The 20,763-nt window shown below is 36.7% G+C and overlaps 1 protein-coding gene across 7 annotated transcripts in view; it reads left to right on the top strand.

Moving 5' to 3' along the window:
* TRIP12 (thyroid hormone receptor interactor 12) overlaps positions 1-20,446 on the top strand; it is a 64,214-nt gene extending 43,768 nt beyond the window's left edge. For 4 of the 7 annotated variants that reach the window (XM_072407679.1, XM_072407680.1, XM_072407683.1 and 1 more), the window contains 26 exons: positions 124-280; positions 3,291-3,444; positions 3,993-4,221; positions 4,795-4,913; positions 5,052-5,256; positions 5,469-5,569; positions 6,458-6,632; positions 6,752-6,893; positions 7,861-8,052; positions 8,325-8,476; positions 9,017-9,174; positions 9,845-9,918; positions 11,247-11,446; positions 11,649-11,776; positions 12,024-12,175; positions 12,347-12,489; positions 12,969-13,125; positions 13,595-13,693; positions 13,816-13,930; positions 14,252-14,406; positions 14,846-15,010; positions 16,529-16,693; positions 17,361-17,474; positions 18,009-18,103; positions 18,374-18,477; positions 19,034-20,446. In XM_072407679.1, the coding sequence (XP_072263780.1) occupies positions 124-280; positions 3,291-3,444; positions 3,993-4,221; positions 4,795-4,913; positions 5,052-5,256; positions 5,469-5,569; positions 6,458-6,632; positions 6,752-6,893; positions 7,861-8,052; positions 8,325-8,476; positions 9,017-9,174; positions 9,845-9,918; positions 11,247-11,446; positions 11,649-11,776; positions 12,024-12,175; positions 12,347-12,489; positions 12,969-13,125; positions 13,595-13,693; positions 13,816-13,930; positions 14,252-14,406; positions 14,846-15,010; positions 16,529-16,693; positions 17,361-17,474; positions 18,009-18,103; positions 18,374-18,477; positions 19,034-19,230 (3,847 nt within the window). In that variant the 3' untranslated portion in view covers positions 19,231-20,446. The remainder of the gene's footprint in view (positions 1-123; positions 281-3,290; positions 3,445-3,992; positions 4,222-4,794; positions 4,914-5,051; positions 5,257-5,468; positions 5,570-6,457; positions 6,633-6,751; positions 6,894-7,860; positions 8,053-8,324; positions 8,477-9,016; positions 9,175-9,844; positions 9,919-11,246; positions 11,447-11,648; positions 11,777-12,023; positions 12,176-12,346; positions 12,490-12,968; positions 13,126-13,594; positions 13,694-13,815; positions 13,931-14,251; positions 14,407-14,845; positions 15,011-16,528; positions 16,694-17,360; positions 17,475-18,008; positions 18,104-18,373; positions 18,478-19,033) is intronic. The other 3 variants (XM_072407681.1, XM_072407682.1, XM_072407685.1) reach the window with 1 other exon arrangement.
* Positions 20,447-20,763: the final 317 nt, after the last annotated feature.

Below are 20,763 nucleotides of genomic sequence, written 5' to 3' on the forward strand. Positions count from 1 at the left end.
CAAATGTAGACAGGCTAAAAACTTCAGTCTAAATCTGGGCAAGTCTCCAGGTCCTTAGTTTTAGTGTAGATTAAAAAAAAAAATTGTCATTCTCTTCATAATTGCTACCATTATATTTTCCAGTGAGTTGATGCCATGTTTGCCAAAGGAAGGGATATTTGCAGTTGACACAATGTTAAAGAAAGGAAATGCCCAAAATACAGATGGAGCGATTTGGCAGTGGAGGGATGACCGCGGTCTCTGGCACCCATACAGCCGCATTGACAGTCGCATCATTGAGGTAATTGGAGTTCTTTGTTCTATTGTCAGTAGTGTCCCTGCTTTGCCCCCAATCAACACCCCCAAATGTGTGTTATGTCTAGTTTGCATGAATTAGTGGTGGTTTCATGTACACAATGTCTGTCTTCATTGTCCTATTTTTTTTTTTTTGTTTGTAAAAAACCTATTCTTAAGTTTGTTTCTTAACCTTGTACTCTTTTTGATATCTCACATGAATGATTGCATCTTAAAAATATATACCACCGTGTAGTTTATGAAAACTGGTGTGCAAATAGTCTCTGATAGAAGCTGCTGTTTTGACTCGGGTTTGTATGCTTGATGTGGAAAGTTGACATGAAGTCAGTACTAAATAGGTTCAACTAGAGCCAAGGAGGCAGAATGGCAGCTCTAATATGAGACTTCTCATACGGGTAAATTTAATTGTTTTGGTATAATAAACTGGTATAAATTATTTACTTAATGGCACCTTCCTTTTCCGAATAAATTTTATAGCCAATTTGTCTTCTTTTAAAATAAGAAAGCAAATGTCAATCTTCTATGATCGTCGGTGTTGATAACTGTGCACCCCTTTTTCATAAGCTTCTAGCTGAGTCCTGTTGTTTTATATATGAGTTTGGAAAACGTGTGTGTGTGTGTGTGTTACGCTGTTATGACCTTAGGAGATGTTTTGTCCTCTTTTGCTGGTCATGGGTTACTTACACACTTCATTAAATTTGGTATCATAGTTAAATGTTAGTACGGCAAATTGGTACAAAAATCCAACCCAGCCATTTACCAGCTGTTTTGTTTAATTGTACTTAAGCTGATTGGCTGTGATAATGTTTCAATATCATTGATCTTTGCGCTTTGTAAGTTGTCAAAAAGTATGTTTATTTTTTAATTTGTTACAGTCTTCAAGCAAGTTTGTGATTTTTCACATTTTTGTGCAGTTGTAGAATATGTATTAGCCACTGCTAAAACTTTCACCCCTTGGCCACCAAGCCCTCCAGCTTGACTTGGAATGAGTTGTAAAAAAACCCACTTTTTTAGTGGTTTAGCAAAGAGGTCACCAACCCCCAGTCATCTGACAGGTGGTCTGCGGCTCTGGCCGGTGCATCCACCAGCGGGGTCTGTAGAAGGGCCCTGCTTGGGTGCAGGGGGTGCACCGTCCAGAGAGACATCGCAGGTTCAGGGAGTTGGGTGGTTTGTGTCTCTGAACTTAACCCACTCACTCACAGACACAACTTAGTAAAGCTGTAGATATAGTTGTTCTTATATATATAAAAATGAGAAAAACTTACCATTTTCTTAAAAGTAAATCTAATTTTTAGCGTATCCTTTTAAAAACAAAACAAGTATTTCCTCCAATAAGCTATGTTTCAGTGAGCTAGTTTAGCCTCTTTTTGATCTGCTAGTACTGGCTTGTCAATCAAGGATTATAATCACTAAACACCCTCAGAGCCAGCAATTTTTTCCCCCAAACCTATTTCTTACTGTTCATTTGGCAATTTAGAACCCACTTCTGTAGGTTGCTTCAAAAGATCATTGATTGATACTAAAGCCAGTGTGTTTGAATGCACACTCATTCCGGGACACATAAAAGCGAATTCCTAAACCAATATAATTTTAGTTTCCTTATATGAAAAGCCTGATGGATTTCAATGCAATCTGTTATGATTTTTGTATATACATTTATTTGTATATATATATATATATATATATATATATCTATATGTGTGTTCACAGCTCAGAATCTTTCATTTCTTTAGTCTGTTAAGTTGTATATTCAATGATGAATATTTTATTGTTATCACTTGTACAATTAAGTCGGTTTTCCATTACCTCTGTCAAGTCATTTTCCTACTTTTATGTTACTGGGCTGTAATCTGATCTCTTGTTTAGAACAGATCTTTCCCACTCATTAGAAACCTATGAAGATTCATTTTCAAAATGTGACAGACTTTTTATTGGAAAGCCCAGGGTATTTTGTGTATTCTGGAAGCACCATAAATGGATCATTATTCCACTAAAAAATAGATATAAAAGTAGGAAAACCTTAGTGGTTTATAGGCAGTTTATTTTCAGATGCTTATATGGGCACCTTAACAAACACTATACGGGCAAAAATAACATGCTCCAGTATGGTAATAGACTTACCGCAGTTTACTATTTCACGTTCTATGATTGTGACAAAGGTGAATGGAGCAACAAATGAAAGTCAAAATCAAGCTAAAACCTTTTAAACAGTTTAAGCGAACCTTAACTCAGGAACCAAAAGTTCACCAGGAAATGTTAATTTACAAAATTGCTCCTGGTTGCCTTTTGTTATATGCATACTACGCTATGTCTCCCAGAACAGCCCCACACAATGGAGGTCCTGGACCTGTCACTGTTGCGGGGCAGCTGTACACGCGTAGGTATGTGGATTAATTTGCAAGTATGCAAAGCTCAGCACCAACGAGTTTAGTTCTTCTTTAAAGTTGCTGGTTTATTTTTTCACTATGCAGAAAAAAATTAAAAGTTTAATCCAGAGGAATAAAAGATGCACATTGCAGATCAATTGCTATTATATTTTGTGCAGTCTGTACTATTAGGGAATTGTCAACTTCCTGTCTCAGGATGCAACTGAAAATTTCCCAAAGTGAGGGGAATACCCGTTAATCAGTTTTTCCTGCAACAGGTGTTCCCATCAGAAAATATCCCCCTTGCCTCTTGTTCTGGGAAAAATGTTCCCCTTTCTTAGTTACAGTGGTCAGTGGCACAAACAAAGGAAAATAATCTCTCCTTTGGGGCCATTTGAAACTTGATAGAGAATCTAAACCTTGATTTTCAACTACAACTAAAAAGAAAAAAATTTTTTGGTTTCATCATTCACTCAATATTTCAGAATATTTGTGACTTGTATTTATGCTGAACTATGGAGCTTGTTATGAGCACCCAAAGAGGACAAAACAGATCCTAAGATTGTGCGTGATGAAGTTTTGTGTTTTCTATTCAAGGATTATCTCTCTGTTTTATATCTGTGTTCTCAGGCAGCCCATCAGGTTGGTGAGGATGAGATAAGTTTGTCTACACTGGGACGTGTTTATACTATTGATTTTAATTCTATGCAGCAAATCAACGAGGATACCGGAACAGCACGCGCCATTCAGAGAAAACCTAACCCTCTAGCCAATGCAAACACTAGTAAGTATCACTCCCCCTCAAAAAAAAAATGAATGTTGGTCTGATCTGCTGTTAATATTGTCATATACACAAATACTTTCTAAATGCATACAGTAAATGCATACAGATGTAACCCTCCATGTATTCCAGTATGTTGTAGCTTGAATAAATGTTACATATTTATACTTTAGTGAAATTGCCTCCAATCTATCCTCATTTTAATTCTGGTTTATTGTCATTTCTCTAACAAACTGACCTTTTTTTTTTTTTTTAAAAAGGTTTTAACACCAGGATCCCTATTATACTATACAATAGAAGAGCAAATAAGACATATTAAATCACATGCCTTGTTGACGTCCTATATTATTGGGCAGTTTAGTCAGAACTGATGTTTTGGTTGTTGGTCAGTGTTAGTGAGATAGCCTTGGCATGTTCTGTTCTTCAGAATTACTGGTTCCTTTCCCTTATTTGAGCTGCTGTTGCTCTTGTACAACAATATATATATATTTTTTTTTTATAATGTACATTTGCTGCAATGGATTTTACTGACGGAGTAACTTTATTTGCAGGTGGACATTCTGAGCTAAAAAGAGATGACGCCAGAGCGCAGCTGATGAAAGAAGACCCAGAGCTGGCCAAATCTTTTATTAAGACCTTGTTTGGAGTGCTTTATGAAGTGTACAGCTCCTCTGCGGGGCCTGCCGTCAGACACAAGTGCCTTAGAGCAATCCTTAGGATCATTTATTTTGCTGATGCTGAGCTCCTAAAAGATGTTTTAAAGAACCATGCTGTGTCCAGGTGGGAAACCCAATTCTAACAAACCAGAATCTGTGGTTAAATCCATGTTCATTACTTTGTCTTCTACTGATAACAGTGCTTAGAATCTTAAGTGATTAGCTCCTAAAAATTGCTGCCTACTACTTTGTGTCAGCTGTAATGTATTGCTGTCTTTGCTGTATGAATTATGCTTCATCCAGCTGTGTAGTTTCTGGAATATAAATGTATTCAACAATAAATAATTTGTTTGGTGGATTGCCCAGCTAAATACCTAATATGAAAAAAGTTAAAGTGCATTTTTTGCAATAGAGAGATATAATGAGGACTGTTGATGTAAAATGTTTGTGTTGCCGTTTCAACCAATCTTATTCCTGTTGCTGTTTTTTTAAGTGCTAAATGAAGCAATTCCTGGTTAGTTTGCAAAAGGGGCATTTGTACTTATGAATAAAAAAACTGCTCAGATATGTATGGTAAAAAAGCTCCCTAATTAGATCAGATTGTTTGTTTGGAATGTATTTGTTTGGAATTACTTTTTCTTGGTTGTAACTGGTTGTCTTTTTTTTTTTTTTTTTCGTTTTTCTTTTTTTCTTACAGTCATATAGCTTCTATGTTGTCTAGTCAGGACCTCAAAATTGTGGTTGGAGCTCTTCAGATGGCAGAGATATTGATGCAGAAATTGCCAGACATTTTCAGCGTGTATTTCAGGAGAGAAGGTATTTTTTTTTTTTTTTTATTTAATATTATTCAAAGTTTGTCAGGTCCAGTTTTCCCCCTATTCTAATTATTTATCATTGTATTTTTTTTCGTGTGAATTTGTATATCTTTGTACTGAACTATATCTCCCCCTCCAGGTGTGATGCACCAAGTGAAGAATTTGGCTGAATCTGAAACGCTGCTAACAAGCCCTCCTAAGGTCTGCACCAATGGCTCTGGCTCTCTAGTGGGTGCTGCTACCATCAATACTGGAACTGGTAGTGCAGCTGGAAATGCAGCTGCTGACCTTGGTTCACCCAGCCTCCAACACCGGGATGACTCACTAGACCTCAGCCCACAAGGGTGAGAGAAACTAGATAACTATCTTTTTAAACTAGCACCTTCAGCTGTTGAAATCATTGCACTTGAACTCTTTATGGTATATATGTAGCAAATATAAATAGATTACTCCTGTCATCTAGAGGCCAGGAATTAAGAAATATCATGTTAAGAGGAACTGTTAGTATGTATAGTTTTTTTTTTAAATATTTTTTATTTAATTCTTTGTGCAATAGGCGACTTAGTGATGTGTTAAAAAGAAAAAGACTGCCTAAACGTGGGCCACGGAGGCCAAAGTATTCCCCTCCTCGGGATGAAGATAAAGCTGACAATCAAGGTACACATCTATTCATTTTGTTTGTATTAATTTTGGTTATAACATGTCTTATTGCTTAAACCGAACATTAGGTGTATTAATATTCTTTTTTTTTTTTCCTAAATAGACTTTTTGCTACAAAAAAATTTTATCTATCTTCTGTTGGGATAGCTGTATGAAACTGAGACTTTTTACAATTAAAGCTGAACTTTAACAGTTCAAATTTTAGGTGAAATATATTTAAGGTTTAACCATCCAAAGGATTTGAATTTATTTGTGTCCACTCCTGACAGCATGACTCTTTGTTCAAGAATGTAGAAGTATTAAAATGGTGTTTTCTCCCCACCCTCAGCCTGCTGACTATACAGTGAAGAAGGAGCAGCCTATATTTATGTGAATAGATAGCCCACAACCTTTTGGAATACCTATGTCACATATCCCAGGAAGCTGCTCCTTCTGCACATACCCAGATCAAAAATTTTGAAAGTGGTAATAAGTTCTGCAAAACGCTTACGAGAGGTGTTTTCTGCTGAGGGGCATAAAAGCTCATGGGGCAAAAAGTGTACATACTTTTTTCTATTGTACACCCTTACATGTATTGATGTTTTTGTCATACTGCATGAGGCAAATTTCCCTTGTGTTTTTTATGTATATCACTATGATCTGTAAGCTCTGTATTGAATTTTTCTAAATAGTTAAACTGGCAAACCTTTGATCTTAGAACCTTTATTCAGTGATTTCCATGGGCGTGCATACTTTTCATATCACATATTCATACAACTCAAACCCTGTACCTGAACATTACAGTAAACGTTTTCTTGTCTACGTGTTTGTGTGGCATATTTTTTGGCCTAATTGTTTTTTGGTGTATCAGTTGTTTAATTGTGTTTTGTTATTGTTTATTTTCAGCAAAAAGCCCAACAGCCACACAGTCCCCCAAATCCTCATTTTTGGCCAGCTTAAACCCTAAAACCTGGGGCAGGTTGAGCACACAGTCAAATAGCAACAATATTGAGCCGGCTAGAACAGCAGGTGTGAGTGGGTTGGCAAGAACGGCTTCCAAAGACACAATTTCAAATAACAGGTATGTTGCACCTATACTTCTCTTTTAATCAGTCCTAAACAAATGTAGCTGTTGCCTAGTTTCAGCAGCAAGGTTATTATTCCAAAACTGACTACTTTTTTTTTTTTTTTTCCATTTAGGGAGAGGATACGTGGCTGGATAAAGGAACAGGCACACAAGTTTGTGGAAAGATACTTTAGTTCTGAGAATATGGATGGCAGCAATCCTGCACTTAATGTACTACAAAGACTTTGCAATGCCACAGAACAGCTCAGTCTTCAGGTACAGAAGCATTTTTTTTTTTTTTGCTTAAGTATATATACAGTTAAGACTGAGACTTCACTTAAACCCCAGCAATATGAAAGTGACTGTTTTTCTAGATATTACTTCTCCACTTCTCTTGCTCTCTCTAACCAGTCACTGTGTAAGAGGACATTTGCCAAAAACCTGCAAATGTCATGCAGTAAATTGTTTATTGTATTTACTGTTTTCATATGTAATTTAAAAATTTGTGAATTTGTGCATATGGAATCCTTTAAAGATCTCTTCACGCAGAACACTGCTTAAAAGAGAAAAAAATATACTTTGGAAATTTTTAAATCTCATGTGACATAATGGTGACAAAATCTTTGCAAAACAATATTGCCAAAAATTGCATGTATTACTATTATCACAAGTAATGACAAAGGTAAGGCCAGATATACTAGGCTATGATGGAAATGTAAACATTTTCCTTGGTCTTATAAGGTGTATATGGGTACTTGAGCTGAAGTGGTCACTCACTAACCAGTAATATGTTCTGCATTCCTCTTTTATATGCTCTTCATATAGTTTATATATAGCTTTGCTGCCTACTTTGTTGACCACAGACTCTGAAATAGAAATGTATAAAGCAGCTTTTAGTACACTGCTTACATGGCAGACCTGGGAAAAAGCCATGCACAGTAAATAAACTACTCAAATCAGACTGTGGGTCACCCTTCTGTTTTTTTGAATAGTGTGTGAGGACATATGAAGAACATGGGAAATTGGAAAGGGAGATTTTATAGATCTGACTTGGACGTGGGCTATGTAAACTATGCCATAGGAAAACAAAAGATTAACAAAGATGATGATGATGATTACCAATGACTTGCACTAATAATTTTTTTGGCCACACTATTTTATAAATATTTGTTGTTCCATAAATTTTTTTGTTTCTATTAACAACAATTCCTTTAAACAAACGTACTTGTACTCATAATTGCAGGTGGATGGTGGTGTTGAGTGCCTTGTAGAAATCCGCAGCATAGTCTCAGAGTCAGACGTGTCCTCATTTGAAATTCAGCACAGTGGGTTTGTGAAGCAGTTACTCTTGTACCTGACATCCAAAAGTGAAAAAGATATTGTAAGCAGAGATATAAGACTGAAGAGGTTTCTGCATGTTTTCTTCGGTTCACCGGTAAGAAGGCAAATTTCCATATGAATACCTCTCCAATGTATAATTGCTATAGGGCCCTTGTCTAAATTGTAAGATTCTTTCCATCTTTTCTGGATTAGAGTGCTCTGATCAAGTGTATGCTGCACTTGGTTCTCTACTAAACTAAGCAGGATCTCAGAAGCTAATGGATATCTTGCAACACTGCATGAGGTTGTTCGAACAATAGCTTTTTAGCTGATGTAGTAAATAGAACTAAAATCATGTATGATTTATGTTTTTTGTTTTTTTTCCAGCTACCTGGAGAAGAGCCCCTTGGAAGAATAGACCCAACAGATAGTGGCCATTTACTAGCACTAGTGCACAAAATGAACAACTGTCTCAGTCAGATGGAGCAGTTCCCAGTCAAAGTGCATGATTTTCCCAGTGGAAATGGGACAGGAAGCAGGTATTTGAAAAATATATGAGTCACATACACAATAAAGGAAAGCTCCCCTTAAATGTCACAGAAGAAGTGTGTATAAATCTGATCCAGCCTCTGCTTTAAGTATTTTGTCTGCATTGTTTATTAGACTAGATCCTTCCTGTGTGCTGCAGCAAGACTGGACCTTAAACCCAGGACAATCCGAAAGATAAATTGCAGGAAACGGACATGGAACTAATGTCACCGACCATATGAAGGACACTCATATGTATAAATACTGAAGCAATGCTAATTAGTGCTGTAGTGTTTTTAAATTTCCTTTAAGTGTTTATGTGGGTATCTTTGAACTTTAAACAGCCCAGATATGTTTCATAACTCAATAATAATCGTACACTCTTCTTGCTTCAGGAAAAAGAAATTTGATTGGCTGTTCCAGGTTACTACACATTTTTTGTCATTGTGAATAGGCTTGTTTGAAGAGTAGTAGTCATTTATGTGATCAAAGAAAACTAGGAGTTTTGTGAATAAATATTAAGCTTTGCTAACATTTTAAAATCTTTTCAGAGGGTCACAGGCACTGAAGTTTTTTAACACACATCAACTGAAGTGTCAGCTTCAGAGACATCCTGACTGTACAAATGTAAAGCAGTGGAAAGGAGGACCTGTAAAAATTGACCCCTTGGCTCTTGTACAAGCAATTGAAAGATATCTTGTGGTGAGAGGTAAGTCTTCAATTTTGATTTTTAATGTATTTGTTTTTTTAATAATCCACACAATAGGTTTTATTAGCAACTTTGTCTCTGTCAAAGTTTTCTAGTCAATGCATACTTTCTAAACGGAAGAATACTTTCCCTCCTGCTGCCTGTTTGTGTTACCCCTCTGATCTTGAGAAATCCCCACCTTAAAGTCTACTGGCAAACCAAGTGGGAAAGGGTGAACAGAAGGAATTGGGTTTCCAGAAATGGGGTTGTTTGTAACCTAGTATAATTTACAGAACATTTTGCTGCCTGTGACATGTACTTTAAATCATGGGATTAAAAAGGTAAAACTTGCAGATTTGACTGAGCTTTTCATTGCTAGTAATTTTAGCAATTAAAGAAACTGCTGGATCACCCTAACATGCAGTGAAAGTAGCGGCAAAAAATTTGCACATACAGGCGGGATATTGTTGTGCACTTTTCTATGAACTAGTCTATAATAGGTGTCATACGTTTTGTGGTCATGTTTGACATGTTTTTCAAACCAAAGGGGAAAGGAAATGCTTTGACAGCAAAAAATGTACAATGCAAAGCTTCAAAGGTTCTTTTCAAAATTTGAAGTATACATGATCCTATGTAATGTCAAGATTGCATGTTAGATTGTGTTTATCTTTTGTATTTTTTTTTTTCTTAGGTTATGGCAGAGTGAGGGAAGATGATGAGGATAGTGATGATGATGGTTCAGATGAAGAAATTGATGAGTCTTTGGTAGGTTATTGTAGCTGTTTTTTTTATCTGATAAGGTATGGGAAAAATAAAATAAAAGATATATTCTTATTGCAAAGGCTTGTCTTTCAATGGAGTTTATATATTGGCAAAATCATTAAACTGTATAGAATTTAGATGTACAATTCAATATATAGATTTATGTATAAATTTAGTGTGTAGCAGAGTACATTATAATCTGGTATAATGTAATTAATGAAGGCAACCATATATAAACATTTATATTTAATGCAAAGATAAAAATATTGGTCATAATGACTATTAAGAGTAAGGATATGTATACATGTTAGATTTTTGTAGTTGGAAAGGGTCTTTCACAATCCTTTCCAGCGACAAAAAGAATGAAAGCCTAATGAACAAGAGCTGTACATCCAGCTCCGTTCTGCTCTATAGAAAAGGGAGGGGGGAGAACGTGGCATCCGCTGTGTTCTCTCAGCTTCACTTGCATTGCTGTTTTTTTTTTGTCATTTGTAAATCTGGCAGGACAGATCCATGAATGACGTTGAATGGCCACTGTACACATCTCAGATTCTCATCTGATACTAGCCCTGAGGCGAAAATCGGACGAGAATCATCTGACATGTGTACGTAGCCTATCTTCCATCCTATTGTCTGTAAATTCCCCCACCTACTAGATTGTAAGCTCTTCGGGGCAGGGTCCTCTCCTCCTGTATCACTGTTTGTATTATTCTGTCATTTGCAACCCCTATTTAATGTACAGCGCTGTGTAATATGTTGGCGCTATGTATAAGTCCTATTTATTAATAATAATAGACTAAACCATAAGTCTTCAGGGCTCAATAATAGTTTTATTGAATGGCCTGCCCATTTTACTGCTGATATTTACCTTCCTGCATTCCCCTTCTTTTGTGCCATAATAAATAATACCTTATTTTAGGATACAGAAGAGCTAAAGTTTTGCTCCCTGAATAGAGTGCTGGGTGTGAGAAGCCAGCTATGTGGGGGGTCTGATTTGCTGGTAACCCTAAGGTTATTAGATCTATGTACTGCAGTCGAGGCCAGACTAAAACCTAGACAAATCTATATCTTGGGCAAAGTGTGTGTGCTGGAGCATCAGGAAGTTAACCTAAATGGAAAGCAATGGAATGAGCATGGGTTAATTAAGTGTACACACTGCAGGAATTGCTTAAAATAGAAGTGAATGAGTGGTATGTTGGTAAATATACTTTCAGATTTTTTGGTGAACATGTTATTGCTGGATGTTTCATAATGGCAAATTTTCATTTTTATGAAGCATATTGACTTGTCTTGTTGTTTGCTAACTTTTTCAGTATTTTATTCATCTGCAGGCTGCTCAGTTCCTAAATTCAGGAAATGTTAGGCACAGGCTCCAGTTTTTCATTGGAGATCACCCGCTGCCTTACAACATGACGGTTTACCAAGCTGTAAGACAGTACAGCATTCAGACTGAAGATGAGAGGGAATCCACAGATGATGAAAGTAATCCATTAGGAAGAGCTGGCATCTGGACCAAGACACACACTATCTGGTATGTGTTTCAGCAGTGTATGTCATTGGATAATGAGGCTGCTTGGCTTGAAAATAAAGGGATGACATTGCTAATTTTAACCAAGCAGTGTGCTATTTTCCTGTGCTTTAAAGAAACTCACTCCTTACCTTTTGATAAGTTATTTGTCTCTGCCCCCAAGGCTTTTTCGTTAAAGTAACTCCTATACCATTGTTACTTACAGGTACAAACCAGTTAGGGAGGAGGAGGAGAGCACAAAAGACACCGTTGGGGGCAAACGAGGTCGTGCCCAAACTGCACCAACCAAAACATCCCCTAGGAATTCAAAGAAACACGATGAATTGTGGCATGGTAATGTTTAATGAGTTTGTCAGACCTGGGGGGGAGGGCACTTATCAAATATTCTCAAGTGTTAAAAAAAAAACTCATGAGCTATAATTAGTTTTAACTTTGCTGTGAAGTATGTTCTTAAAAAGAACAATTGGGTTGATTATTAGGAGTAAGCTATTGTTTGTTCTGTTCCTAATGCTGTTTTTTTTGTTTGTTTGTTTGTTTTTTTTGTTTTGTTTTGTTTTTTGTTTTTTTTTATCCACCCCAGATGGAATTTGCCCTAAAATTTCCAGCCCTTTGGATAGTTACCTCATACCTACCCCTCCTGAAAATATTACCTTTGACGACCCATCCCTTGATGTGGTTATTCTTCTTCGGGTTCTACATGCCATTAGCCGATACTGGTATTATTTGTATGATGTAAGTAATTTTTTTTTTTCTTCGTATCAAAGAAATTTCATTAGGTCAAGATGTGCTGTAACTCTGTTTTGTTCTCTACTTCTATGTGTAGATGCAAGTTGGGGCATTAGCATCTTTTCTTTATAATAGTTTTATTGAAAACTTTTTTTTTTTTTTTTTCTTGCTTCACAGAATGCCATTTGCAAAGAGATAATCTCCACCGCTGAGTTTATCAATAGTAAACTGACAGCAAAAGCGAACAGGCAGCTGCAGGATCCTCTGGTCATCATGACTGGAAACATTCCCACCTGGTTAACTGAGCTGGGTAAAAGCTGGTAAGAAAACATCCTACATACAGGGCATTTTAAGCTAATTTAGATACAGTACCACTGCAAACATTTTTCTGGATGAAGCACCAACTGTGACAAATTTCCCTGACAAACACTTAGGTCTTCAGGAAAATGTAATCAAAGATATTGATATTCCCCTATCACACCTAGGTATTATATACTGGAAATCGCTGTGTAATTTATTGGAGTTATCCCTGCATCAGTTGGAGGAGGTGTATAAATCATTGCATGACATTTGGTGAAAACGATATTCATGTTTCAGCTTGTCATTTTGGGAATGCATAATATTTTGCAAATTTTATTAGGAACTTTGTCTTACCTGTACCATAAATGCTTATAACAAGGTTTACATTTTCTTGTGTCTGGACAGCCTTCTTTTTCTGACTGTATGACCTCCAGTAAAATTGTGAAGTAAAAAGGCAAGTAATCAATTGAATAAAACTTTTTATTTTTTTGTATTTCAGTCCGTTTTTTTTCCCATTTGATACGCGACAAATGTTGTTCTACGTAACTGCATTTGACAGAGATCGGGCAATGCAGAGGCTGCTGGACACAAACCCTGAGATTAACCAATCAGATTCTCAGGATAGCAGAGTGGCCCCTAGACTGGACAGGAAAAAGGTTAGTCATCAGTGATTTTTAGTTTTGAATTTAATCTGAACAGCCTGGAGGCATAGCTAAATCAAAAAGTTCCTGACTGTGAATGTACTGTGTTTAACTGCTACAATTAGGAAAACCTATTGCACCCACAAACTATTAAGTACATATTTTCGCTGCATTCTGAGTAACTGACATGCCTAAAGTTGTCGGACCTAATCTGCAAACTCCCAAGGACAAGACTGAAAAGGCACTGAAGCCCGAAGGACAAGCATGACTTTGGGTCAGCGATGGTAGACTATGCTTCTTCTATTTTGCAGCACAGGATTCCTGCCATCTTTCAGTTCTTTCTCTTATTTGGATGTGGCTCCTCTTTAATTCTATCTTTCTGGAGAGCCTTGTCTTCATGAAAGTTTTTCGATGAGGACTGTTTTGTACCCGTACCCATAGATTCTTCAGCTGCAGAATGTTCTTATCTTGTTTTCTTTTTCAGCGCACTGTGAATAGGGATGAGCTCCTAAAGCAGGCAGAATCTGTTATGCAAGACTTGGGAAGCTCACGAGCCATGCTGGAGATTCAGTATGAGAATGAAGTAAGTAATGTTCCCATATATTGGTCTTGTTGGCCAATGTTTATGCAAATCCTGCCACTGGTTTTGTGTCTAATATCTGGATTCAGAATAGCACTATTTAAAATGTATATTCAATTTCTTAGGTTGGGACTGGACTGGGACCCACTTTGGAGTTTTATGCACTTGTATCTCAGGAATTACAAAGAGCTGACCTCGGACTATGGAGAGGAGAAGAGGTTACACTTCCTAATCCCAAAGGTAAGCACTTTTTTTATGAATTATTTTATCACACCTAGACAGTCTTTAAAAAAACTTCCAGAGAAAGTGAGCCATATAAATCCACCAAATATAAATTGATACTCTTTGGGAGTACTTACAAGTTCTAGTGCACTACCCTAAATTTTTTGGATATCCAAAAAGGCATAACAGTGGAAGGAATTATTTTTATTTTTTTAATAATTCCTGCCTTTTTTTCCTTTTTTTTTTCCGTAGACTGTATCGACAGTCTGTCCTTTTATTTTATTGCACCCTTTATATTGTGTGCCTCTTTGAAACCCCTTGGACCTTTGTTGTTTTCAGGAAGCCAAGAAGGGACCAAGTATATTCACAACCTGCAAGGTCTGTTTGCTCTTCCCTTCGGTCGGACAGCTAAGCCAGCACATATCGCTAAGGTGAAAATGAAGTTCCGGTTTCTTGGCAAATTAATGGCTAAAGCCATTATGGACTTCAGACTGGTAAGTACCTTTTTGTGTTCCGCATGTGGGATACGTAATGGTAAAACTTACTTAATTTCCTATTTGTACATAGAGGATGTAGATATACTGGAAAATAGGCCCCACCCCATGGACGCAAGGAGCTGAAAAGGCTAAAGACTCCCCTTTGTCTTTACACGAATACTAGCACACTTTTGTGACCCACATTCTCGTTGAATAGTGCCTGTAAAATCTAGGACAAAGCTCATATAAAATAATTGCATTTCAAAGAGGCTTTTTAATCAAGTAGTGAATGTTACTTTTTAAAGGGGAATTTTATTAAAGTAGTGAATGTGACAAACATTTGCAGTTGGTTTTCATCACAGTAATGAAAACTTGTAGTTTAAAATTTGTGAATGTTTTATAAATTTGCCCCATATTTAGTTATTTAGTGTTTAAAGTGCTGACCTATTTTCTATAGGTGGACATTCCTCTTGGACTCCCGTTCTACAAGTGGATGTTACGGCAGGAATCTGCGTTGGTGTCACATGACTTGTCCCATGTGGATCCAGTTGTGGCAAAGTCGGTATACCACTTAGAAGAAATAGTGAGGCAGAAGAAAAGACTGGAACTAGACAAGACACAGGTAACACTTGCAGCGCAAGTTCTTGGACTCGGGGTGGGCGTGGTCTGTGCAGGTCCTGCACAGCTAAAGCCCACTATAATGACGTAGGGGATTCCCTGTGCACACATGGAGAATCCCATCCTGCCGAGTAGCGGGTCGATAATTGCAAGGCAGTTGATCAACAAAAATGAAATATGAAATAACTTTTTTGTACGTGTGTATTTTATACTGTGGTCAACAGTGCTGGCGGGCCGCATATTATTGATTTTATGACCGAGGCTGCGGCCTAGTGGAAATCTGAACACTAGCCGCAATTGGCCCCTCGCGGACTTTGGACATGCCTGCTGTAGAGGATCTGTCAGGTTTATAAACTCCTTTGGTAAATTGCATGTTAACTTTTTTTCACTGTGAGAATCAACCTAACCCAACCTCTGCAGGGAAGAAGCTTAAGCCTTTTATCAAACCTTAACCTCCCTAGCGGTTCATTTCTTTCCGGTTTTATATGTCTAAAAGCGGTACATTGTTTTTCATGTACGTTTACAGTATAATATAGTATGAGTATAATAAAGTTTGAAACACAAAATCATGTAAAAACAATAAATTTAATAAATTAAAAAATCTATGTATTTAAAAAAATATATATTTTTTTAACTTTAAAAAAAAAATACAGATTATACTCCTAGTATTATATATACTGTAAAATAAATGTTCTTGAAAACAATTACTGCTTTTACACATAAAAATGCAATGTATTGCATTCAATACAGTTATTTTGTATTGAATGCAATACAAATGTATTTTGAATTTCCAGCCCCGCCGGCAACGTACACACGCACCAATGTCATCGGGAACTCCACAGTGACTCATTGGATGCAAAAGCAGGATAAAGAAAAGACAGATTGCGGCGCTGGACTGCGTGGGACACCGGCGAATCGAGTAAGGCCATATTTAATAACCTACCCATAGGTTTACCTACCCCGAGTTACCACTTTTAGCAACTTTTTTCTACCCCGAGTCGCACTCGGGGTTACCTCTAGGGAGGTTAATATGCATACATTTGACTCTATTTATAAAACAAGAAATTTGACATTCTCTCATACATTCCTTAGTGGGGATCAGTTACTGCCTTTGAAACACATTAATTTTGTTTTATAAACAAGATCTGTTTTATAAATCGAGCCCCCATGTTTTGCTTAAAGTATTGCACACAAAGAAAGCAGCATCCTACACTCAGGGAGGGAGATCACCATATCCACAGAAGTCTGCTGTAAAGTTGGAGATACCCATCCCCACAGCAATGACAGGTCCTGTACATTTCTTCCTCTCAGGGCGACAGTGCAAGGTTAAGTATGTGCCATTATCTGCAAGTGTGCAGAGTGAATAATTGCTGATTATTGCAGAAGCTCATCACCCACATGAGTTTACTTCTGTTTTAAGGAAGGAGCCTACAAACTGATCTACCACTAGGTGGCACACCTACCACTAGGTTTTAATGGTTATTACTATTGCACTAATTAAAGATTATGTATTTATTTATAGACCAAAGAGAGTCTGCAGTTTGCACTAGAAAATTTGAATATGAATGGCTGCTCTGTGGAAGATCTGGGGCTGGATTTTACACTGCCAGGCTTTCCCAATATCGAACTTAAGAAAGGAGGGAAAGATTTGCCTGTAACCATTCACAATCTGGATGAATATGTACGGGTAAGTGTGAAAGACAGGAGGATGCCCTATGTTAAATTTGCAGCAGAAATGGCCAACCAAATAGTAACATAGCACTTATTTTCAGCTTAAAGTCCCCATGAATATATTTTACTCTATGAATGTACACTCGCTTTAAAAGCAAACAATGTAATATGATGGGCTGAGCAGACCAAAAAAAAGTGGAGAACAGAGGTATTGTAATACCTTAAAAATGACAATTGGACACTTTGTTTAAATGGAGTACCTGTTCTTTATTTTATAAATCTCGGAGATGGCATTATTTGTGAATAACAGCCTCTTCACCCCTTAATGAATACAATGTTATAGATGTTACAGATCCTAATGTGATAATGAACCTGCCTAACACAATAACACGTAACCTTAGTGGAGGTTTAGTTTTAAATTTTTACCTTTTGAACTATTCATGCCTTTTTAGCAGCCTCTTTCTGTTTCGCTAAAAGCAAATGTAGAATACCCTCCTATGGTTGTGAGCATCAAAATATTGTGATTAGATTGAAATGTATATGGGTGCTATTTGAGTGATGTCTCTGGACAAATCTAGACATTGGTGCCAGCTCTTAAAATGTTGTCGGTTGTATTATATTTTTCTTGTTGAAAATTACATTTTTCAGATTAATCTCATTTATTTATGTCACCTTGCTTTCAGCTGGTTATTTATTGGGCGCTGAACGAAGGTGTTTCCAGACAGTTTGACTCATTCAGAGACGGTTTTGAATCTGTCTTCCCACTTAACCACTTGCAGTATTTTTACCCTGAGGAGGTTTGTATTTCTATTTTCTTTGCTTCTGGTCTAGTATGTATGACTTTGTGCTTGTCAAATTTACCCATTAAACCAAGAGTTTTGGTGCCTTTATTTCTTTGTAGTATTTTAGGGATTTTGTCGGGATTATTTTAATGGTTTTTCATGTTCAAATTATTAAAAAAAATATTATCACTTAAGTATTTTTTTCACATTTCCCATTATAACAGATGAGGAACTTAACGGATTCTTTCTATACCCAGCAAGGGGTTATAAAGTAATTTGCTGGAACACAGTAGAATGATGGAAATGCCTTAGTGTTACATTGATGTGTTCATATTATGGGCCGAACTTTTGTCTTTTGAAAAACAATATACATAAAAATAAAACAGTATAGACCAAAGCATGATGATGAAAATTAGCCAAATGTATTATTCACATAATTGATGTCACATTTCTTTACCATTTTTAGTTCTCTAATTGACAATTGCATGTATATTTACCTTTTATGAAATGATTGGAATTGTTAAAATCATTTTGTTTTCCTTATTTTAGTTGGATCAGCTGTTATGTGGCAGCAAGTCTGATCCTTGGGATGTTAAGACTTTAATGGAGTGCTGTAGGCCAGATCATGGATATACACATGACAGGTCAGTAGCAAAGCTTTGTAATTGGCATATGCATGTTAAGTATATTTTGTCTTTTTTTTAGTGGTATTCAGTTAAAGCAAGGGTACATTTGTGTGAAACCACATACTTGGCTGTACATCTGCTGAGAGCTGTGGTTTTTCAGAACCTGGTAAGGAGCAGGTTGCTGAAATTTGATATAATTTAGATTGTAAATAAAATGACTTTCAGTGGCAAAAATCCGAGGGAATTAATATAACGAATAGTTATACAATTTTTTTTTCTCCATTGCAGTCGAGCTGTGAAATTTCTGTTCGAAATTCTTAGTAGTTTTGATAAGGAGCAGCAGAGGTTATTCCTACAGTTTGTCACCGGAAGTCCAAGACTGCCAGTTGGAGGTAAGACTTTGTTTTGTATTTTATAAAATTGAGTATTGAGTAAAACGGGTATTTTTACAACCTGTGTTCACATCTGCCTCTAGTATAACACAGAGGCTGTTTAGATACACCTGATACTGTTCAGAGTAAGTGTTGCGTCCATCCTGGTCATTGCAAGACTGAGCTGTTTTGCCTAGGGCATTACAGTATATTTCCACATTTTTTTTAAGTCTGGGTGGGAAGGAGCTGTAGGTGGGTGGTGGCCCCGGTAAAGTAACCCAACTTTTTAGCAACCATCCAGAAACAGCCGCGGGGTTACTGAAAAGTGCCGTGTGGTGCACCCCAGAAGCCTATGGGAGCAAGGAAAAGGCAATTTACTCTTTCAGTGTATGTATATGTATGTGTATGTATATGTGTATGTGTGTGTATATATATATATATATATATATATATATATATATATATAGAGAGAGAGAGAGATAGATTTTATCTTTTTTTTACTCTTAAATTTGGGTTTAGGCATTCTAACTTTCTTTTATGTCCTAACTATAACCCACTCTTCTCCTTTCATACATAGGTTTCCGGGCTTTGAACCCTCCTCTCACCATAGTTCGCAAGACTTTTGAATCTACCGAAAATCCAGACGATTTCCTGCCCTCTGTTATGACCTGCGTCAATTACCTTAAGTTGCCGGACTATTCTAGCATTGACATTATGCGTGAGAAACTGTTAATGGCTGCACGTGAAGGGCAACAGTCATTCCACCTTTCCTGATCCACGAACTTACCATGGAGCCCACTACAAAAAGTACATCATAAAAGTTTTTTTTTTTTTCTAAGAGTATCAGCAGATTCAAGGTGGCAAAGCCCTCCTTGTTGTAGAGAAAACCAACACAGATTATTACAAGCTCATCCAAAAATTACAAAAAAAATTTTAAAATGACAAAAGATGTGCTAGCTCCATTAAATGATCCCTGGACGCCTAAAACTGATCAGGCTTGAGAAATCCATGACATGTTTGTTTAGAAAGTTTTTTTTTCTTCTGCTTAAATTATCCTTTATTTGAAGAGTGAAGTTTTTAAATTGCTTTGCCGTGTGACTTTAAAAGAGGAGGGATGTTGAAATCAATACCCAAACAAGGAAGGGATGTTTTTTGAAGCTGGAAAAAATAAATATTGCTGTGCAGTTTAAAAATCCCCGTCTGTGTGTATCCATCAAGCTAAATACACAAGATACCACCCTCCACCGGTTGTACCCATTGCAATGCAGATTCTGCCTACAAGTACATGGAAAAAAAACAAAGCCTGTTCTTTAAAAACAAAAAAAAAAAATCTAGTTACATAGTTAAGTGTTTTTCTCACTTGACGCCGCCTCCCTGATAACTTTTTATGTGCAATTTTGTTTCCTGCGTGTGCAGATTTAATGGCAAGAAGCCTCATTGTTAGTTTTGATGAAGCCCCACCTCTAAGTGTAGTTGGATACTAGGGGTGGTGATTGGCTGACGCTCTCCAGAAGTGCATGGCGCTGCTGGTCGGTGAGGCAGCAGAGAGTTCATGGTTTATACTGGCCTTTTTACAGGATCCATTAAACTGTTTACACAGTATATACAGAACTGAGTGGTGTTTTTTGTTTTTCTTTTGTTTCTTTAATTTGTTTAAAATGTAAAACTTAAAAGAAACGTGGCTGGCCTGTATTTATTGTAATACAGCCATAGCATTTCAATTTAATGTACATTTTAAAAAAAATATACAAATACAATTAAATGCCCTGTTAAAATTTCTTTCCTCTTCAGATTATTATTATATTTTTTTTAAGATTTTTTTTTTCTGGTTATGTTTTGGGAAGGGGGGGAATGGAAAATATTTTGACACAAATGAAAGCAAATGTTCTCAATGTCCTGTTCTATGTGCTGATTTCTCAGATCTGCAATAATCTTCATCAGGTTTTTGTTTTTACCTGAATATAAATAAAGCAGAAAAAAGTTTGCTTCATGTGCTCATGTTTTCTTCATGATTTTAAATACAATCCTACTTTTACTTTACTTAAAAGACTGTACATGTTCAGAATTGAAATAATCCAGATTGAGTCATTTGTTTTTGAAAGGGCCACTTGAGCAAGGCCAGGACTGTGAGGACTCATTGCTGAGTTTTCAGGGTCTTTAAACTCTTATCTGATGTGCTCACTCTGTCAGAAGATGGCTTATAGTTAACCACAGCATTCTGGCATAGGCTAAAACGTGGTCCTGACCTCAACCAAGTGATTAGTAACCATGTTACATATACGGTTGCACATAGCTGGTAGATCTTTG

Source organism: Pyxicephalus adspersus, chromosome 4 (genome assembly GCF_032062135.1).
Source record: "Pyxicephalus adspersus chromosome 4, UCB_Pads_2.0, whole genome shotgun sequence".
Taxonomy (NCBI): Eukaryota; Metazoa; Chordata; class Amphibia; order Anura; family Pyxicephalidae; genus Pyxicephalus; species Pyxicephalus adspersus.